Genomic DNA, 21,240 nt, shown 5'->3' on the forward strand with positions numbered 1-21,240 from the left:
CCCGGGGGGCCGCAGACCGCGCTGCGGGGCCGGAGGTGAGGGACCACCCCGAGGGGACGGACGGACGGACGGACAGGCCAGACTTGGGGACAGGGGGTGAGTGGAAGGGGCAGGAGTGGGGCAATCCGTGCCCACCGCACCGGCGGGTCCGCGTGGGTTTGCAGGGACAGGGACCGGTGTCCGGCTCCCTGTGAAGTGCCACTGCCCCCTGCCCCAGGGCCATCCCACAGCCCAGCGCCTGGCACGGCCCCGGTGCCTGCTGCCCGGGCACAGGGAGGCAGGTGCCCGCAGGAAGCTGCCTGCTGAAGGCCCAGGCAGGGTGGGCAGAGGCAGCCACAGATCCCTCAGGCGATATGGGCACAAGAAAGGGGGAAATTGCCCCATTTCAGCAGCAGGCTGCTGAGCAGAAGTGGGTAGAGCCCTTTATCACTGTGGCAGAGACACCCAGCCCACACCGGGACTGGGACATCAACTTCTGTACCCCCCCGCCCTGCCATTTTTGTAGGTCGTACATCAACAGGCAGCCTTCCAGCTGCCATGTCCCCATGCCCCGCTCCCCATGCCCTGCTCTCCCAGATTCTCAGCCCTGACTGTCCCTCCTGGACGCACACCAGTGAGCCCCCTGCACACAAACACGGGGGGTCGGGCACACGCCCACCCATGCGTGTCAGCGGACACCTATGCCATTCCTGAGTGCTTGCTGACAGCATCCCCCCAGCCATCTGCTCCCAGGGATACCACCAGCTCTGGCAGCACACCAGCCTGCCCGCATTTCCCCGTGCCGCTCATGCAACCCTTGCCCACGCAGGCAGCGGCGGGCAGATGCCAGCATGGGGGCGCGGGGGCTCGTGGAGCCGAGACTCTGGTCCGGCTGCCCCTCAGCAGGTCGGGACACAGATCCCGCGGGATGGGGCAGGGGATGCGTGGGAGCGTGCAGGCAGCAGGAAGGAAGCCTGCGCCGAACAATAGCGGGAAATGGAGGAACTGGAAAAAAGACCCAGTGGCAGCAGAGTCAGCACAGATGGTTTAGTACGGAGCAGCATGATTCATGGGAAAAAGGTCCTCAGCGCTCCGCAGAGAGCCCTCGGCTCTGTCCTGGGGCTGTGCCAGCAAAGAATTTGGGGATGGGGGTCCCTGGCGGAGCGGGCTCTGGCATGCGGGCACCACGCTGAGCGTGAGCCCCCAGCCATGCCGCTCGGTCTCGTGCCGCGGGTGCTGGCGGTGGGGTGCGCAGGGGCCCGTCCCAGCTGGGGGTGGGTGGGAGGTTGTCCCCCCTCCGCTTGCCCGTGAGTCATGCTGACCTCTCCCATGCCCCCGCCAGCAGCGAGAGAGATTATGGTCTGGCCCTTCCGGCCGCAGAGCCCTCCCCGAGCTAGCCAGCACAGGAGCTCATCCCCTGGGAGGGGCCCAGCTGCTCCCCCCTCGTTATCCGCCTCGGGCAGCCCCCTCTGCCTGGACACCCCCCTGCCCACACCGGCTCTCGTTCTCCTCCCACGCAGCCCCACACACAGCGGATCCCAGGGTGCCCCAGCGCCCGGCGTCTGCTCGCCCACCCGCTCCCCCATCAGCCCCCGGCCACTCGGTTCCTGTCTGGGCTCAGGTCACGGCCTCACCGACAAAGCAGGGCCAGGATCCAGCAGCTCCGGGGAGGAGCAGAGAGGCTTGGGGCTGAGGAACAACAGGATGATGGCTTCTTGGGCTGGGAGGAGAGCAGCTCCAGGGAGAGCGGTGAGACAGAGGGACCTCCGGGAGCATCCTGGACTCCCACCCACGGGATCCGTGCCCCCCATCCCTTCCTGCTGCCTCCTCACTCCCTTTCTCTCCTTCTTCCACAGATGATGGGCTGAGCATCCGTTGCAGAGGCACCCCAGGGCCATGAGCTCCCCGTGCGGTCCTGACTCCGATATTGCAGACTGGCTGGCTACCATCCACCTGGAAAGGTACCGGGATGTCTTCAAGCAGCACGGGTACCACGTGGCCAGAGATGCCATCTCACTGGACGGTGACCAGCTGCAGCAGATTGGCATCACTGCCACCGGGCACCGCAAAAGGATCCTGAACTTGGCGCAGCAGACACGGATGCTCGGTCAGTCCCGGGGAGGACTCACAGCAGGAGACAACCATCTCCAAGCCACTGAGGTCCTGGATGACCCCCAGGCGGGCGAGAATGCCATGAAAGCAGAGCCAGGAGGGGCTACTGACGCCTTTGGGACGCAGCAGCGTGTCACTGCACCCAGCCAGGCATCTCCTCTGGAGAAGGACCCTGCTCCTCCCCTTGTGAAGCCGGTTCCGAAGCCGAGGACGGTTTTCCCTCGCTCAAAGCCGGAGCAGGGCTTGGTGCCCGTGCCACCAGCACGCACCACGGTACCGACACACGGCCCAGTCAGCGACAGGGCACCTGCAGCCTTTGTGGTACTGGAGGGGTTTGTGCCAGGGGAGAGCTCCACAGATTTGGAGAGCCCAGAGCCCAGGCCAGCACCATCGGCTGGCCCAGGGGCAGCTGTGGCCATGGGCATGGGAGTATCCCGGCTGCGAGCACGGGAGAGCACGCGGGAGGAGACACAGCCCCCTCCAGCTCCGGATCATGGACAAACCCTGGAGACATTGGAGAAATCCGCCCCGTCCATCCCATCTGTTCCACCACGACACAGCCAGAGGGTCCCAGCAGCTGAGCCCAGCCCTGGGAACGTGCCAGAGGGTCACCCTGTGTCCAACCCTCCCCTGCCCGCTGCAGCCGCCCCAGCCAGGAGAGAGCGCTCGCCGTGCCCCAGGGCAGCCCCGCAGCCAGGCTCAGGGCAGGGCAGGCTGGAGATGGTGTCCAACGTCATCTATGAAGGACTCAAGCCCCCGCCAGCATCTGCTGAGGACTCGGGAGGGGAGGATGGTCCCCAGGGTCAGCGCCCGGCTCTGTCCCTGCAGGAGCTGACCCAGCCGGAAGACAAGCCTGAGTAAGGAGATGCTTTCCCTTGCCCCAGGGAGTGGAGGGGGGGTGCAGAGCAGCCAGAGATGAGGATCCAAAGAGTCTCCCCACCCCCAGGACCCCAGCCCCCGCCTGGCCCTGCCTGTGTCTGGGTGCTGGCAAAGGCACCACCTGCTCTGTGCCATCCCCAGGCTCTGCATAGAGTGATCCCGCAGGGCAGCTGAGATCCCTCCGAGTGGACAGGCTGGGCCTGGACCCCCCCAAATGGCTCGTTCTGCTTGGGGGGAGAAGCTGCTGCCAATCCTCTGCCCTCCTCAGGCAGCAGGGCTGGGGGTCCTGGCCATGGTCAGGGAGTGGCTGAGTGAGGGCTCCGGAGCTGGGTCATGCTGGGAGGAAGGTGGGAGATGTTAGGGGAGGGATGAGCTGGGATGGGAAATGCCCAGCAGCCCCAGGAGATGCAGCCCAGCAGGTCCTGGGGTGGGGAGGAGAAGGGAGCTAGGGAGGCACTGGGAGCAGGGAGGGAATGCTGCACATCTCAAGGGACAGATCCAGGCTCAACCCCGGTCGGGCACAACCTCCAGCCCATATAAGATGGGAAAACAGGATGGAAAAACCCCACAGGCTCCCACTCCGTCCCCACCGCAGCCGCAGTGACCCCCCTCCTGTTTTGCAGCAGTCCCGGGTGGCCCGGCGGGGGTTTGCCCCCCATCCCGCAGAGACCCACCGTCAAGCCAGGTGAGAGCCCCCAGTGCTCAGCCGTGACATCCCAGTGTCCCCAAGGATGGGGGGCGAGGGGGACACCCGCACACCCTGCCTTTCCCCTGGGTCCTACCCCATGCTCCTGCCTCGCTCGGGGACCGGGGCGGCCCCAAGCCAAGGCAGGGCTCAGCCCCACACGTATTTGGGCTGGCACCTCTGTTGTGCCAGATGCTCTGGATGTTGGGGTGTGCTGTGGTGGGCTCGGTTTGGAGGTCCCCCTCCAGGGTTGGCAGTGCTGGCCAGTGGCTGCCCTGCAGCAGGCACGGCTGACTGCCTTTCCTTCCCACATCTCTGCCCGCAGAGGTTGGCGAGCAGCCCGTCAGCCCCTACAGCAAGACCATCTTTGGGCACGTAGCCCCATCCCAGGAGCAGAAGGTGAGAGGAGACCGGGGGGATGGTGGCTGTCCCCTGCCACCACTCGGAGTCCCACCAGCTGCTGCAAAGGAAGGAGCTGCAGCTGGTGAGACTGTGGTGCCTGGCTGAGCATCACTGCTGGGGTGGGGGTCGCAGGCTGAGCCCCCCCGCGCAGTGGGCCAGGCAGTTTGAGGAGGTCTGGGATGGGGAGAGGACAGAGGGGAGAGGAGATGTCACCAATGTCTCCTCCCAGGGTGCTGGCATCTCCTCCGATCAGAGCTATGAGGCGCTGTCTGAGCTGGACCTGGAGCGAGAAGAGTGCAGGTAGGCATCACCTCCTCCAAGCTGGGCTCGGGATCTGGAGCTTGCATGCCAGGGGGACAGGGGACACCCCTGGGGACCACCTGAGATGTAGGGGGGGCTTTTCCTCCACCATAGAACAGATCAGAAGCATCTGGGATCAGATCAGCAGCCTCAAGAAGAGCCGATGGGCTCAGAGATGAGAAGGAGCCGTGCTGGTGGGTGGCCCTCGGGGGTACAGTATTTGCCAACAGGTGCTCTGGGGGCACAATTAGGGCAGTGCCAGTGGCACCGGGGCACCTGCGCACTAGGCAGAGCCTGGATTTGGCTGCTGGGAGCAGGGGAACACCACGGGGGCCAGGGATTGCTCAGAACTGGGATGGCTCTGAGCTCCAGATGAAGGAATGTGTGACCCCCACAAAGGCTCCAGCACCGTCAGATCAGCATTGGCAGATCTGTCATGCCGTGGTGGACGGTGCGATTGTGAGGGGCACCTTTAAAATGCGTTTGAACTGAACGTTCCATAACTCCTGATAGCATCTCAGAAAGAGGAAGGAAAGCTGCTCTTCCCATTTCGGACGGGGAGGGTTCCTTTTCCTGTGTTGCTTAGAGAGGAGGAGGCGAGCTGCAGCTCCGTGTCCTTCAGCTCTGCCCGTGGCCTTGCCAGGCAGTGCATCCCCGTGTCCCTGCCTTTTTGGCTCCGGTGTTGGTCGGTCCAGCCCATCTCCTGCTCTGGGTGGCAGTCACTGCAGCATGGCCTGAGCCAGCCTCACAATCAGCCAGATGTTGCAACCAGATGAGAACCATAGAGCCTCTGAACCAGCAGTTCATGGGTTATGGTGAACAGTGGTGGCCAGGAGACGTCTTTCTGCCCTCCTCATGCTGCTCACGACTTCAGAAACCTGCCCCCATCGCTCACCCTTTCCCCACTGGAGATGGCCAGCTTGCTCAGGTGCTCCTCAGATAGAAGCTATGACAGGGCTTGGACCATTCTTGTTGACTTTCTTGGAGCCTTTCCTTCATTCTCAAATACTTGAGAAGGGATGGTGGGGAGGTGGGGGAAGGGCTCTTTACATTAGTGATGGGTGATAGAACAAGAGGAAATGGGTGTAAACTTAGTCAGGGCAGATTCAGGTTGGATGTTAGGAAGTATTTCTTCTCTGAAAGGGTTGTCAGTCACTGGAATAGGCTGCCCAGGGAGGTGGTTGAGTCCCCATCCCTGGATGTGTTTAAGAATAGGGTGGATGATCTACTTAGCGATACGGTTTAATGGGGATTAGGGACGGTTGGACTCGATGATCTCTAAGGTCTTTTCCAACCTAGAAATCTATGAATCTATGGTCTCCATCCAGCATCTTCCAGGGACCTGAGATCCAAGCATCCTGTGGACATCAGCCAGGCACTTTTAGCCCTGGACCCACCAGGGACTTTTCAGCCTGGCCTTGTTGAGAAGAGACACGATGCGACCGTCAGCAGTGTCAGAGGCAGCGGCTCACAGGTTTTTTTCTCCCAGCCTGAGATGGGAGAAAAAAAACTCCACTGAGGAGTGAGGAGCCTCTCCACTGAGGTGGTTGGGGTGTGGAGAGTTGAACAAGAGACAGAAAAGCCTTTGAAGACCTTTTGCATTGTGCTCATGGACCCCGCTAGCCAGCTGCTCCAACGCTTTCCTCTCGAGACCAGCCCCACCAGCCTGACCACGATCCCCGTGGAATATGAAATTCCCCTTAAAACTGGGAGCTGGGTCTCTGAGGGTTCAGCAGAGCCTGGAGCGTAGGGTGGGATTCGCCCACTCTGACGCTGAGCACCTTTATCCAAGCTGGTGATGCTCCATCCTCTGAAATGCTGGTGTGGAGGACAGCATCTGCCCTGCTTCAGACATCAGTCCCAGGAGGCAGGAGACAGACAGTGGCACAGCAGTGCTTGTGTCACCCCATGGAGCTCGGGGGACCGTCAGACAGCGACTCGTCAGACATCATGGTGAGGATGGTGGACCCTGTCCTGGTTTGCATCAAGACCCACAATGAGATGATCCTCAGGGAGATGCTTACCTGGACTGCTTCTCCCCACACCTCAAGGCACCTTCCCTGCAGGAAAAGAAATACTGGGAATAATGTGTCCTTGACAGCTTGTTCCTTATCTCCCTACCTACCTCCAGGTGCCCACTCGCAGGTTGATTGGCCCATGACTTCCAGTTGAAGTAACCAGATCCATCAGCAGCTCCTTGATCCCCTCACCACCAGCAGATCCCTTTCTTTCATCACCTGTCCTCCATCTTCCACCAACTCTCCCATGTGAGCACTGACAGGCTGAGAATGCCCCAACTCGCTGCACCTCAGGCATCACCCTCCAGGCTCTGCTGACCTGGAAATACCTTCTCCTTGCCCTGGGGATTCATTTGGCCCCAAGGTTAGTTGTCTTCACAGCCTGACACCAGCAGAGAAGGGAGATGACTTGGCCTTTGCAGACTTGTTGCTTGAAGACTTCCTCCACCAACCCTGTCCTCAGGGGCAGACCTGGGAGTTGCCCAGGGTCTTGGCATGCTTCTGGGATGCTTAGAGACCCCACTCTGGCTGGGCCAAGGGCTTTGTTTGTCCCTGCCAGATGCTACTCATCCTCCAGCTCTTTGTGGTGTCAGCAGCTGTAAATCACAGCGCAGGAAGGGGCTGTCATGGATTTTTCCCCTTTTTCTCTTGCTCTGACCCATTCAGCAGGTCTGTCTCCCACTTGGCTCTAACACTCAAGGCTGATGTCCGCCTATGACGTACGGAGTCCTCCAGCCACCCCGCTCCCTGGCCAGTCTCTCCTGAAGAAGCTGGACTCCGGGCTGGTACTCCAACCAGATGAATCACCCTGCCAAGGCTCTGTTTTCCAAATTAAATAGCAATTCTCATTGTGCTCTGAGCCTCCAAGCCACCCATGGCCATTTCTTGTCCTTCTTGCAGACACTGGAGCCAAACAGGCCATCTTCCCTCTCCACCCACCTCCTCAGCCCCATACGCCATCCCACTTCTCCGGAGCTGACCCCTAGCCCGGGTGGCTCCAGCCCAACATCCTCCCAGGCAGACTTCAGGTCTTTCTTCTGTCCCACATGGTTCGGGGACATCTGACGTCTGATGGCCTCGTGAGGTGCCTGTTCAGGGTCAAAGCATGCATCCGTGCACTGCCTTGGCTCCTACGATCCAGAGCGCTCGAAACCACGTGCTTGAAGAATTTATGTTGAGGGGAGGTGTTTGGGGTCATTCTGCTGGTCCAAAAGCATTTCTAGCACATGGACTTGTACTGGAGGTGGTTTCTCATATTCACTACCCCCCCAGTGAGTTTCTCCTCCATATATTTCTCCTTCTACAACATCCCATGGCAAGAAGTCCCACAGGTCAGCAGCTTCTTTCCCATCTGGTTCTGCACCTTGCTCCTGCTGGCTTTGACATCACCCAGCTCCTCTGACCGAAGCAGTGGTGGCCAGGAGACATCTTTCTGCCCTCCTCATGCTGCTCACGACTTCAGAAACCTGCCCCCATTGCTCACCTTTTCCCCACTGGAGATGCCCAGCTTGTTCAGGTGCTCCTCAGATAGAAGCTATGACAGGGCTTGGACCATCCTTGTTGACTTTCTTGGAGCCTTTCCTTCATTCTTCGTTTCGTTTCGGGGAAAGGAAAACATCTGGCTGAGAAGGCTGAGGGGAAGGGGCAGGCTTAGCAGTTTATTTTTATTATTTCCTTTTATTGTTATGGCTGGATAGTCTCCCCAGGCCTGGCTGGGGTTTTAGCATGGCTTCCCAAGAAAAGGAGACGGATGCAGGAGCTCCACCGGCCCGTCTGTCCATCCCAATCCCTTTGCAAAACGTTTCGGGTGGACACAAGAGCAAGCGAGAGGGTGTCATGGCAGAAGGACCTTCCTGGTGCCATGAATGTTGGAGGGGTAGAGGGAGGGGACAGGCTGAGACCCCTGGTGAGGAGGTAGCTGGGGTGGGTGTAGAGCAGGGAGCAGGACGTGGGACTGGGGAGCTGCCTGGTTTGCTGCCTGTGGAGTGAAGAGGGGAAGGAGGGGATGCCAGGGGTTTGGAGATGCATGATGGCCCATGTGGTATTACTCAAGGTGGGGAAGCCCATCTTGCCAGCTCCTCCGAGCCTTGCTATCATTGGTTAAGCCTCGGGCTGCTGGTGAGCTCACTCGGCTCATGAGCGCTGAGCCCTTGTCCCACCCTGCTCATGGAGATGCAAACACCCATGTCACTCAGGATGGGGCCAGGAGCAGTGTGAGACATCCCATAATGGGATGGCATTGACCAGGACCCCTCATGAGGAGCAGCTGTGCTGCTGCAATCGGGCTCTATCACGGCCCCGTTTCTCACAGGACGAGCAGCGAGTGCAGTGGTGAGGGAAGGAGCGAGGACAAGGAGACCCGGTCCCGGCTCATCGACCGCATCGTCCAGAACGACACGGAGGGGTACTCCACCGTGGAGGCACCGCGGGCCGAGGGTGCCCCATTCAGCCTGCCAGCCCATCTCTACCCAGATGAGGTCCTGGATGACCTCACCATCTCCCCTTATGCCAGCTTCACGTCGCTCACTGAGCCCCGACCCACCATGCTCAGTGGTTGGCTGGACAAGCTCTCCCCACAGGGTACGTGTCCAGCTGGGGGATGGTCCCCATAGGTAAAGCCCCCTTGGGCAAGGCTGGTGAGGTGGGCACACTGGCCACCATGCTAGTGGGGCAGCAGGACCTCCTCACAGGAGGACCCACTTGGGTGCCCCAGCCATGCTGCACGGGTCTCTGTGCAGCCATCCTTGGGGGAAAGGGGGGGTCTGAGAGCAGATGTGGGGTCCTCTAGGAGGTCATCCCCTTCCCAACAGCCCTCTTTTTCTGCCATCCCAACAGGAACTATGTCTTCCAGAGGCGCTACGTCCGTTTCGACGGGAAGAACCTGATGTACTTCAGCAGCGAGAAGGTACGAAGGGGCAGGATGTGGGCAGGGTGGGGTGGCCGCACCATGCCACTTAGGCTCGCGTGAGCTGCCATATCCCCTTGGTCTCCTCTTGTCCTTCTGTGAGGAGACACACTCCTTTACCATCACCAGGATGGCGCAGCCGTGGCCCCCGTGCCCGGGGGGCTCTGAACACAGCCTCATGCTGTAGGAAGCCCAGGGTGGCGAGGGTCCCTTTGCAAGGGGGGTCCTGCTGGCTCACAAGCCCTGGGGCAGACTGCAAATGAGGGATCTCTGGGTCCCAGTCACGGACTCATCCCTACCCGAATCCTCAGCTCCTGCCCGGCCACGGGTGTCCCCTTGGCAGCGCCCAGCTGAGCACCTGGGGGCTGTGGAGGATGTGCTGGGTGGAGGAGCTTTTCTCGCTGTGGGTGGTAGCACTGTGGGTTCGGTGCATGGGATGAGTCAACAACCCTTTCCTGTCCCAGATCCTCTCATCCTTCCACGGGGCTGGGCTGGGCTGGGCTGGGCTGGCACCACGCTGGTGGCACCCATGCAGAAACAGGTACCATGCGTGACCCCAGAGCAGCCACTATTGCAGGAGCTCGCGGGCATCCCTGCCACATCCCCTCACCCATGTGGTTATGGCACCAGTGTGCCCAGCAAGGCAGGTACTGGGGTGGCCAGGTTATGGGGGTGGCCAGGTTATGGAGGTGGCCCACAGGAAGGGCAAAAGTGGGTAGCCCTGCCTTGGGGCTCGTTCCAGGAGCCTTACCCCAAAGGGGTGATCCCGCTGTCCGTGATCAAGACGGCTCGCTCCACCAAGGACAACAAGTTCCAGGTCTTCACCAGCCACCGGATCTTCGTCTTCCGTGCTGAGAACGAGGGTAAGTGAAGACCCGGGCCAGGACCCACCAGTCCCCAGGGAACTGTCCCTGCCTCCCTCCTCCAGCCAGAGCATCCCGGGAGCAGCTCTCACCCCATCCCCAAAACATCTGGACTTGATGAGCAAGGGGACCTCTCCCCTGCCATGCCTGCCGGGTGCTCTGCTCCATGCCAGGGCTGCTGGGAAGGGCTCAGACCCGTTCCTTTATGCCCGGTCCCCAGCCCAGAGGAACGAGTGGTGCTCCACACTGCAGAAGGTGATAGACCAGCGTTTGGTGGGGTCCCAGCCCCGGCCCGCCAACACGGCTCACTGCCAGAAGTCCGGCACCCTGGAGCTGAAGGGCCAGAAGTCCAAGGTGTTCGCAGCCCTGAGCCTGCCCGAGATGTGGCTGTACAAGAGCGAGCAGGTTCGTGGCCAGACCAGACACTCCACTGGCACAGAGGGCTAATGGTGGGTGGGGGTGAGGGCAATGGAGAGAGCTTAGCCAGGGTCTATGCCAAAGGGAAGGCAGAGAGGAAAAGGATGGGCAGAAGAAAAGGAACGGTGGAGCTGGAGATCCTGCACAGGGCAGTTGTAGCAGGAGCCTGGACTTGGAGATGCAGGGACTGCCAGGAGCAGATTCCCCCTCCTGATCTCCTCGCCATCACCCAGTTATCTTCATCTCGGCCCGGCACTTAGGTCTAGTCGCACCGAAATGTCCCAGTCCATCATAGGACAGGTGGATCAATGACCACAGAATCACCAGGAAACCTGCTGAGACGCAGGTCTCTGCCAACCCGCCAACCCGCGGGAATCCCCACCTCCTGCCTGCTGGATTTTCTCAGCACCCTTCTTTTTCTCCCAGTCACCTCATTCCCAGGTTGCTTGGTGGGCGCTTGAGCAGCGTCCAACCTCTGTGGGTTTTGCTCAAGCCCATACTTGCTTTAGGAATGTGCCTGGCTCCACGTGGACTCACATCTCCAAACCAGAGGGATTTGAACGGCCGGGTTTTGGGAGCTGTGGGCAGAACTTGCCGTTCATTTTAAGGCAGAATGTACTCGCTGAACGCTTTATGGCTGCCCATGGGGGATGGCTGAGAGATGTGACAGGTCCAAGCAGAGCAGTGATGGGAGTGGGGGGTACCAGGCACAGCTCCCTGGCTCCAGCCCCAGCATCACAGGCATGTCCGGGGTGGTGTGGCCACCACGACCATGGTACTGCAGAGCCAACACCGGTGTCACTCCGAATTGCAGTTCTTTAAAATGGGCATCGGCATCTGCTTGATTGAGATGCGCGGCTGCACCATCCGCGAAGCCAAGAACCGCAGCTTCGAGCTCGTCACCCCCTCCAAAATATTCAGGTATCCCGGGTATCCGGGTGGGACGAGGTGCAGGGAAGAGCAGCCGGGTGCCGGACCCAGGTGCTGGTTGCTCCAGGCCCCTGAGTTTTGATTGTGCCGATGCTCGTAGCTTCGTGGCGGAGTCGGAGCGGGAGAAGCGGGAGTGGATGGAGGCCCTGCAGGAGGCCATCGCCGAGATGCTCTACGACTACGAGGTGGCGGAGAAGATCTGGTCCAACAAAGCCAACAAATACTGTGCGGACTGCTGGGCTCAGAGTCCCGACTGGGCATCCATCAACCTGTGCGTGGTCATCTGCAAGCAGTGTGCAGGCCAGTACATCTCCCTGGGGGGGCACATGGGGGTCTGGGGTGGGTGGGCTGAGCTTGCCTGGGCAGGCAGGGTGCTGGCTGGGGTGTGGGTTCCCCTGGCAGGATGGAGGGGTTCTCACTCTCCTACTCCCCACAGGGCAGCACCGCAGCCTGGGCTCCAACATTTCCAAGGTGCAAAGCCTGAAGCTCGACACCAGCGTCTGGTCCAACGAAATCGTACAGGTAGAGGCACTCAGGGCAGGGCACTGGGGCTGGCATGGCACGCTCAGGGGCCAGGCTGCTTCCCCAGACTGGGCAGCAGCCCCACGGTCTCCCCTGGGATGCAGGGACACCAGGCATCCTGGTCCTCCCGGCTGGCCCCGGTGCTCGCCGTGACCATGGGACTCTTCTACAGCTCTTCATCATGCTGGGAAATGACCGAGCCAACCGTTTCTGGGCTGCTCACCTCCCCGCCACCGAAGCCCTCAAACCGGATGCCAGTGCCGAGCAGAGACGGGACTTCATCTCCCGCAAGTACCGAGAGGGTCGGTACCGCCTGCCCCATCCCCACTACACCAGTCAGGAGGATGTGCTTCAGGTAGGGACCACCTCGGGGTGCAGGCAGGATGCTGGGGTGCTGGGAACCACTCCAGAGCCCTAGGTCTGAGATGCCAACACCCTCATGCTTGGCTATGTGCTCCTGCACCCCTGCGCCAGGCAGTCCCAGGGGCTCAGGTGGGAGGTTGTGTCCCACTTTGCCTGCCTTTGAGCACCCCTGGCAGCGGGCTGGGGGTCTCCAGGATCCAGGAAGAGGTCCCTAAAGGCTCCTGTCTCATCCCAGGCACTGTGTGCTGCAGTGGCAGGACCAGCCCTGCTCAAGACCGTCCTGCAGTTCTTCTCATCCTCAGAGACTGGGATGGCAGCTGACCCCACGGCCTGCGAGGTGGCCTCTGGGGCCGACCTTTGGTGGGGACCGGAGAGCAAAAGGGCCAGGAACCGTTCAGGTAACGAGGACCCTCGAGTCCCATCTGGTTATGATGGGGAGGCTTCCTCCACCCCATTGCCCCTGCCCTGTGGGACTCATCTGCCCCATTGCACCCCTCTTTTGGGATGGGGCGGGGCAGTGGGTTCCTCTGGAGCCCCTTTTCAGGAAACCTGGCACATCCCCTCTCCTGCACCTGCATGAGTGAGGTCTCCCCGAGCCCCTGGCACCCACACTTTGGTGGGTGCCTGCTCCCATCCTGCTCTCAGCACCGTTCCCCGCAGGGAGCCCCTGTGCACGGCAGCCGGGTCCGGAGGACGTCTACAATGAGATCAAGCAGCCAGTGACGCACAGCGGGTACCTGTACCGCGCCATGGCCCCCCCCAGGCTCCCGGGTGCCAAGAAGAGCAAAGAGGGTAAGCACGGGGAGCGCAGGAGGGCAGCCGGTGGGGTGCCCACCCCGGTGCCACTGACACCCTGGTCCTGCAGACTTCCAGCGCACGTGGTGCTCCCTGGAGAGGGCCCTGCTCTTCTTCGAGACGGAGAAATGCACCGAGGTCCTGGGTCACATCGAGAGCGGGGACCTCATCTCCCTGGGCGTGAGCAGAGCCCAGGCGCTCGCCAGCCCTGGCTCAGCTGAAAGGTACCCCCATTTCGTGCCCAGAAAGGGCAAGGACGGGCGTTGCTCCCTGCTTGGTGCAATGGTCTAGTCTGGCCCTGGGTGCAGGTTCGGGGTGAGGGTGCTGCCCTTCATGGGCTGGTTCACCCTTTGCAGGTTTCACTTCACCCTCGAACTCTTCCTCACCGGGGAAAAAGTGCAGCAGCTGGGAACCGACGGGCCCAAGACGCTGCAAGCCTGGGCCAGCGCCATCGGCAAGGTGAGCCAGCCCCAGCCCCAGCACCCTGTGCCCACTGGTGGGTCCCTGGGCTCTGTCCCCACTTCCCTGTCGTGATTCCTCCCAGCTCCCCACGTTCTTCATCCTCTGTGGCAAGCGCCCTCCTTCCCTTTTGCAGGGGGTCCCGTCCTCCCCAGCAACCTGCCCCCATCCTCGTGGGGGTCTGCACTCGGGGATGGAGCCGTGTCTTTACCCGGCTCGTCTCTTGCTCCGTCCCACAGTGGTTCACACCCGTGAGCTGTCACTGCCTGCTGGGCTACGAGTTCCAGCGCGTGGGCCAGCTGCGCTACAAGTGCATGCTCAACCCCGAGCGGTGGCAGCGGGCCTTCTTCGTCCTGCAGAAAGCCCACCTCTTCATCTGCCCCGCCGAGGAGGACGAGGCTGAGGACAGCATCAACCTCCGGCGGCTGCAGGAGCTCAGTGAGTGCCATGTCACAGCCCGGGGACAAGGCACCGTGTGGTGGGTGGCCGTACGTATCTCTGACCCCTGTATTTGTCACCCCAATGCAGGTCTGGTTCCCTCCACAGAGACCCCGGAGAAGAAGGAGCTGGTGATCCTGGTGGAGATGGGAAGGTGAGTCCTGGCCGCGGGAAGGATGGGGAATGTGCCAAGCGAGCTCAGCGGGCTGCCCGGGGCAAACGCACTGACGTGCAGGGCAATGCTGATCCCAAACCCGTGGTGAGGATGCTACTGGGACAACAGGGCTGTGGCCAAAGGGGCTTATAGAAAGTCACCCAGCCCGGGGTCTCTGGCTGGAGTAGAGTGTCTCTCGGCTCAGCCTGGCTGTGCCTGGCTCTGTGTGCCAGAGCCAGGCCGTACGTATGGGCAGGAGGGCGTAACCCACACCCCCCAGCAACCTTCATTCCCTCTTCTCTGCCCTTGTCGTTCTCAGGACGTTTTACCTGCAGGGCTTGTCGCGGGCGGACTCGGCGGCGTGGTACGCTGACATCCAGGCGTCGGCGGGTGGCCGGGGTAACGCGCTGCGGGACCAGCAGCTGAGCCGGGGGGACATCCCCATCATCGTGGACAGCTGCATCGCCTTCATCACGCAGTACGGTGAGGCCGGTGTGGCGGCGGCACGGCCGGAGCATCCTCCGGCACGCATGAGGTAGCCGAGGGGCGCGGGCAGGAGGCACCTCTCTCAGGGCATCAGCCCCGTTGGGGAATCTCTGGGCAGGATCGGGCCCCCATGACTCCGTGTCCCTGTCCCAGGGCTGCGGCACGAGGGGATTTACCGCAAGAACGGAGCCAAGTCCCGGATCAAGGTACTGATGGAGGAGTTTCGGCGGGACGCCCGCAACGTCAAGCTGCGCATCAACGACAACTTCATCGAGGACGTCACCGATGTGCTGAAGAGGTTCTTCCGTGAGCTCGAGGACCCCGTCTTCACCCTGGAGCTGCACCCACAGTGGAAGGAGGCTGCAGGTACCTCCTTCACCCAACCCCTGCTCCCATGCTGGGCTGTCTTCCAGGGACCCCCTGGGGCTGGTGTCCCTCAGGATGCAGTCCTGGTACCAGCCCTGGTGCCATGTCACCTCTGCGTCCACCGGACTCAGAAATGGTCCACGACTCATTTCCCTCCCTCCAGAAATCTCCTCGAAGCCCCAGCGCCTGGAGCGGTACAAGGAGCTCATCCATCGCCTGCCTCGCCTCAACCACAAGACCTTGGCTGCCCTGATCGGGCATCTCTATCGGTCAGTGGGCCACCTCCCTGCTGGGTCCCCTGGTCCAGATGGGGTCCCCAAGGTCAACCAGCAGTGTGGCTTCCATCCCTGTGAGCCAGGAAAAGCCCAGTGCCCGTGCCCTGCCCCACCAGCCCCCTACCTGGTGCTGTGGTTTGTTGGAGCATGCTCCTCTGGAACGCCTCAAACATTCCCAAAGTTGTCCTGCAGCAAGGGGGAGTGACAGGAGGTTTGGGAGTGGGGGACGCCTCACTGTAGGATGTAAACTTCACCCAGTGTCCAAAAAAGAGGGAAGAAACCAAATTCCCAGCCCTAACGCAGAGTGTGAGGTGAGGCCGTTGTCTGGTTTGATGGCAGATGGAAGTCCTCAAACAGGAATGGCCCAGCTTGAAGTTCTCACTGCTGGGGAGCTGGGGAAAAACAAGCTGGTTTTCAGGAGAGTTTGTATGAGGTAGAGGAGGGTGGCTGGGGCCAAAACCCCATCCGGAGTGGGACCAGCCCCTCACCTCTATCCTCCTTATCCCAGGGTGCAGAAATGTGCAGACCTCAACCAGATGAGCACCAAGAACCTGTCACTGCTCTTCGCACCCAGCCTCTTCCAGACCGATGGCAAAGGGGAGCACGAGGTCAAGGTGATGGAAGACCTCATTGACAACTATGTCAGCATCTTCAATGTAAGCTCCCTGCAGGGGTCTTGCCAGCTCTCTCCATGCTGGCTTTGTTCATCTCCCCTTGTGTCCCCCCATACTGCCCACCTCTGCCCCCCTCCGACATCCCTCCAGCCTGGCCATGTGTCTTCAAGCCATACCCCACTCCACGTTGACTCCATGTGTCTCCCTTCTCACCCCGTGCACCCTTCCTCCCACAGATTGACGAGGACCAGGTATCCCAGATGGATCTGGAGAACAGTCTGATCACCACCTGGAAGGACACCCAGGTATTAGGGATGTGCTTGCCGGACCCCATCACGTCAGGGACCTCTGGGCTGGTGGGACTGCCCTGGGTCCCCGCTGTCCCCCACCAGATATTTGGGGAAGAACCTTCCCCCACGTCTCCCCTTTTCCCATCACCTTGTGGCTCCTGCCCAGGGGAGAAGCAGCCCCAGCTCCCGGGACACCACCTCCAGTCCTGGGGAGAGGGAATGGGCACAGCACCCATGTCAGCACAGCACCAATGCCACCCACTCTTCCCCCAGCTCTCACAGGCAGGGGACCTCATCATCGAGGTTTACCTGGAGCAGAAGCTGCCCGACTGCTGCGTCACCCTGAAGGTGAGTCCCAAAGGAGGGCCGTGCCGGAGGAAGAAGGGCAGAGGGATGCAGGCTCCTGGCACAGCCTGTCCCTGGCACCCATCCTGCCACCACCCACCACACCTCCTCGTGTGTCCGGCCCCAGGTGTCCCCCACGATGACGGCAGAGGAGCTCACCAACCATGTGCTGGAGATGCGCAATGTCGCGGCCAGCCTGGACATCTGGCTGACTTTCGAGGCCCTGGAGAACGGGGAGTTGGGTGAGCATGGTGGGGATGGCACGGAGGGATGCTCTCGGCATGGCTGTGCTGGTGAGGAAGAGGTGTGGGGTACAGGAGGCTGGCTTGCTGCTGGTGGCACAGGGGATGGGGACTGGCACGGGGAAGGGGACACAATAGTAAGAGTGTCCCTGCCTCCCCAGAGCGGCCCCTACACCCCAAGGAGAAGGTGTTGGAGCAAGCTTTGCAGTGGTGCAAGCTCCCGGAGCCCAGCACCGCGTATCTGCTGGTGAGGAAGGTCCCCATTGGCGAGGGCAGCTGTCTCTTCACAGGTAAGGCCATCACAAAGGGTCCCAGCCCTTCGTGTCCCCAGAGAGGGACAGCTCTGCCCGACCTTCCCCGTGCCCTGCAGCCACTGGGAACACGTCCCTGAGACCCACGGTGGGGTCCCCTTGCAATACCCAAGCCACCCTCACATGCTCCCAGCCCCCCTGACCCCCGTCTCCCCGCACTGGGCAGGCATCAAGCGTGAGACCCCCAAGTGTGGGCTGCTGAAATGTCGTGAGGAGCCCCCCAAGCTGCTGGGGAACAAGTTTCAGGAGCGCTACTTCGTCATCCGGGACCGGAGGCTGCTGCTGCTCAAGGAGAAGAGGGTACCCCGACCCCGGGGGATGCTGCGGGGATGGACCAGCACCTCGAGGGCGGGAGGAGAGGCGGGGAGGGGGTGGAGTGGGGGACAGCGGTGGCATGGTGGTGGCTGTCCTTCTGGCAGGGAGGTTGGCACCAAGCTAGGCTGACCCGATGGATCTCCTTCCCCAGAGTGCCAAGCCGGAGCGCGAGTGGCCCCTGGATGCAGCCAAGGTTTACATGGGCATTAGGAAGAAGCTGAAGCCACCAGCCCAGTAAGTGGGACCTTCCCCGGCCATGCATCCCTCAGTCCTCACCCCCTGCACCCAGCACACAAACCGAGCCACTGGGACCATGCCAAGCCCTGCCAGAACCCAAAACCATGACAAGCCTTGGCCCAAGGGGCGAGCTCAGCCCCCCACAGACCCTGGGCTGTGGGAGCTTGGCGATGCCGCCCCATGGCCTGTCTCTTGCTTTCCCCAGGTGGGGTTTCACATTGACCCTGGACAAGCAGCAGCTGTGAGTATCTGCCCCTGCAGTCCTGGGGCCAGGGGGGCTTTGAGACCTGTCTCCAATTTTAGTGGGAGTGGGACACCAGGGCAGAGCTGGGGCACCGGAGGGACGGAGCAGTGGGGCCACGTGCTCCCTGGCACAAGGTGGGGGCCAGGCTCCAGGGGCAATCCACCTCCGTACCACACACCCTTCCTTACCTCTCCATCCACACCCTGGGAGATGCATCCTCCAAGCACCGGGCTCCAGAGGGACCTGTCCACCCTGCCTGGGTGTGCATGCCACCCGCACGGCTGTGCTGCCTGCCAGCCTTCACCCAGTGCTGCTCTGCGTCCCCGTGCATCCAACACCGAGTGCCCCTGCACCCCTGGGTGCCCAGGTGCACCCGTGCATCCTGCTGATCCTGTTCCCATTATCCCTGGCACCGCTGATGAGCACGTTGCCTGCCCCGACATGGGGTTGAGATGTTCTTCTAAGGGTGACAGCTGAGCCCAGGTGCCTCGTGGGTGCCTGACAAGCTCTCGCCTTGCCTGGAAGCGGCACTTTGGGCACGCAGAGAGTTTTGGTGGTGCAGCCCCAGTGGGTGTAGTTGTGCCTGACTGCCCCGGAGCTCGCGGGCAAGGTGACAAGGGACGTGGGTCCTGCTGGCCCTGCTCCCTGGCAGCTTCTCAGCTGACTCCTCTGCAGGTACCTGGTGTGCTCGGGGCAGGCTGAGCTGTGGGACTGGACCACCAGCATCCTCAAGGCTCAGGTGGGTGCAGGCTGGCAGTGCCTCCCAGTTGGGATGGAATGAGAGGGGGGCTGGCAGGGCAGCCTGACGTGACCTCCCCTCTCCACACCCTGTCCATGTGCACAGCACGATGACCTGCGCCCCGTGATCATGCGCCGGCGTTCCTCCTCCGACCTCGCCAAGCAGAAGTTCGGTACCATGCCGCTGGTGCCCCTGCATGGGGACAGCACTGACACCACCATGCTCTCTGCCAACCAGACCCTGGTAAAGCCCCCACAGCTACCCCTGCCCGCGGGTGCTCCTGCCCCCACCCAGATCCATGCACCCAATCCATGCGCGCGCCCAGCCCGTGACCCCGGAGGTGGGTGCACGCCGCCTGGCATCCGTGGATGCTTTGGGTGTGTGTCCTGCGCTCGGCGGTGTGTGCGTGCTGCATGCTGTGCTCGCGCCCGTGTCCGTGGCAGCTCTCCGTGCGCGCAGGGCCGTGCGGGCACACGGGGTGCTGTGCCCCGCTGCCAGTCCTCTGCCTGCCGAGGCATCCGTGGCCCTGCTCCGCGCTGCCACGTGCTTACCTCCGCCTGTCTCCTCTGTTTCCAGCGCCGCCTGCACACGCGAAGGACTTTGTCCATGTTCTTTGTAAGTACCCACACGCCTGGAGTGCGTCCGTCGCTGGCTTTGCACTGTGCCCACCTGTGCTCGGAGATGTGCCCGGGCCATCCTGCCCACGCCGTGTGGCAGAGGAGGGGGTGCCCATTGCTCTGTGTGTCCCACACCCTGGGCTGGGGGGGTCCCTGTATGGTCCCGGTGTACGCAAGCAAGACCACAATGGTCCAGCCCAGCTCCCAGCACCTCTCCCATTGGGCCCTGAATTGCCCAGAGGGGCTGAACGTAGGTTTAGGTCCTCCTCGTCATCAGGGTATTTCGGTGGGGGCCACCTGGTTGAACCTCACCTCACCTGGCTTTGTGCTCTGCATGGGCACCCATCTGCCCTACCCGCCTCAGACTGCCTTTGCCAAGGGACACTGGGCTGGTGGCATGGACCGTGCCTCGGCAAGAACCGAAACGCTTCCCCTCTGCGAGTGATGGGGGAAAAAAGGGCAGCAGTGCCCAAGCAAAGAGACCTGATGGAGGGTGGGTCCCATGCGGGCATCAACCCCACAGCAAGGGGACAAGGCTACCCGGGCAGCATCCGAGTGCCGGGAATTGGGGACGGAGGGGTACGGCTGAGTGGTGCGGTCAGTGCCCCTCACCCTGACTCACCCTCCTTCCCCCAGCCCATGAAGATGCACCAGGACTCCCTGGAGGAGCAGCAGGAGAAGGAGGCAGACACCGATCCTGTCTACGAGGAGGTGGGCAACTTCCCTGAGTTGGCTGCGCTGGATCTGGAGCGGGGGCTGCTGGCAGACCTGTCGGCCGTGCCCCCCGTGGACAGGTCCAAGAAGCCAGCCCCGTTCCCCGAGCAGCCCCCGGCCACGGCACTGCGCTCCTCGTTGCCCGCCAGCCCGGCCCAGAGCGTGGCAGGTCCTTCCGTCACCAAAGCCCTGTCCCTCGAAAGGGGCTTGAACCTGGAGAGCGACAAAGCTCCAGCCCAGGGGCTCAGACCCACCAAAACGGCCTCTCTGGAGAGAAACGTGGAGCCTTCCCTGGCGCTGGCTAGTGACTGGCACCAGGTGGCCACACCGGGGAGCAGTGCCAGCCCAGAGACCTCCCTGGAGACCCCCAAGAAGAGGCACATGCAGCCTCCCTCGCCCATCAACGACAAACTCATCCAGGAGCTCAGCAGCGTCATCCTGAGGAAGAGCGAGGGCCAGGGCACCGGGGTCAGGCCAGCCGGTGACGTGACCCGTTGTGCCGAAGGGACGGCCACTGACCTGGGGGTCAAGTCGTGCCCGGTGGCGGCGACGATGGGTACCCCACGCTCCCACAACGGGGAGCCCGTGCCCTCCTTCTCCTCCTGACCCTGGATCCGGGCTGGGAGGCAGGGACTGGTGGGGACCAGGGGACTTAGTGAGGACCAGGATGCTGAGGGGCAGTGGTCTCGCATCTGCCGTTGGGCCCAGTGCCACAGGAAGCGATTAAAAGGGAAAATAAAAGGCTGCCCGCGCGTTTCGGCAGCACGGCACGGTGTCGGGCGGGGGGGGTGTGCAGTGCCTGCCAGCACAGGGTGACATGGCACGATGTCCCTTCCCCAGTGCTGGGCCTGTGGGGCAGCATCCATCCATCCATCCATCCATCCATCCTCCATTTCCCTTCTGGCATCTACCGGGGCATATTTTTGGGGGAGGAGGGGGTCAACAGGAGCAGGGCTGGCCATGTGTGCCCGGCGCGTGGTCCTGGCGATGGAGGACGGCTCCTGCTCAGCTGGGCTATTTATACCTCCTCCTTCCATCAGCAGGGAGAAATAAAGGTTTATTTGTACTCTGGAGGGTTCGGTTACTGCAGGAAGAGCGGTGAGGGATGCGGGGAGTCGGGGTGCCAGGGTAAGGAACCTGGTCAGGGGACCCACGGGACGGGGGGTAGCGTCAGCAGTGTTGGGCCGGCAGCGTGCTGGGGACAGGTCGTACCTGGAAGTCCTG

General features: G+C 62.0%; 1 protein-coding gene across 1 annotated transcript; it reads left to right on the forward strand.

The window, feature by feature from the left end:
* Window positions 1–1,875: 1,875 nt before the first annotated feature.
* ARAP3 (ArfGAP with RhoGAP domain, ankyrin repeat and PH domain 3) lies at window positions 1,876–20,622 on the forward strand. Its single transcript, XM_086621840.1, has 33 exons — window positions 1,876–2,948; window positions 3,597–3,655; window positions 3,981–4,054; window positions 4,287–4,357; window positions 8,687–8,959; window positions 9,211–9,280; window positions 10,023–10,143; window positions 10,364–10,548; window positions 11,375–11,481; window positions 11,591–11,790; window positions 11,927–12,012; window positions 12,185–12,367; window positions 12,611–12,773; window positions 13,036–13,167; window positions 13,241–13,394; window positions 13,527–13,629; window positions 13,869–14,067; window positions 14,158–14,221; window positions 14,541–14,704; window positions 14,861–15,073; window positions 15,237–15,342; window positions 15,857–16,004; window positions 16,199–16,267; window positions 16,526–16,600; window positions 16,725–16,839; window positions 17,001–17,129; window positions 17,317–17,450; window positions 17,617–17,699; window positions 17,908–17,943; window positions 18,622–18,685; window positions 18,791–18,928; window positions 19,262–19,300; window positions 19,939–20,622. The coding sequence occupies exons 1-33, from the start codon at window positions 1,876–1,878 to the stop codon at window positions 20,620–20,622; spliced, it is 5,514 nt and encodes a 1,837-aa protein (XP_086477966.1).
* Window positions 20,623–21,240: the final 618 nt, after the last annotated feature.

Source organism: Tauraco erythrolophus, chromosome 16 (genome assembly GCF_009769465.1).
Source record: "Tauraco erythrolophus isolate bTauEry1 chromosome 16, bTauEry1.pri, whole genome shotgun sequence".
Classification (NCBI taxonomy): domain Eukaryota; kingdom Metazoa; phylum Chordata; class Aves; order Musophagiformes; family Musophagidae; genus Tauraco; species Tauraco erythrolophus.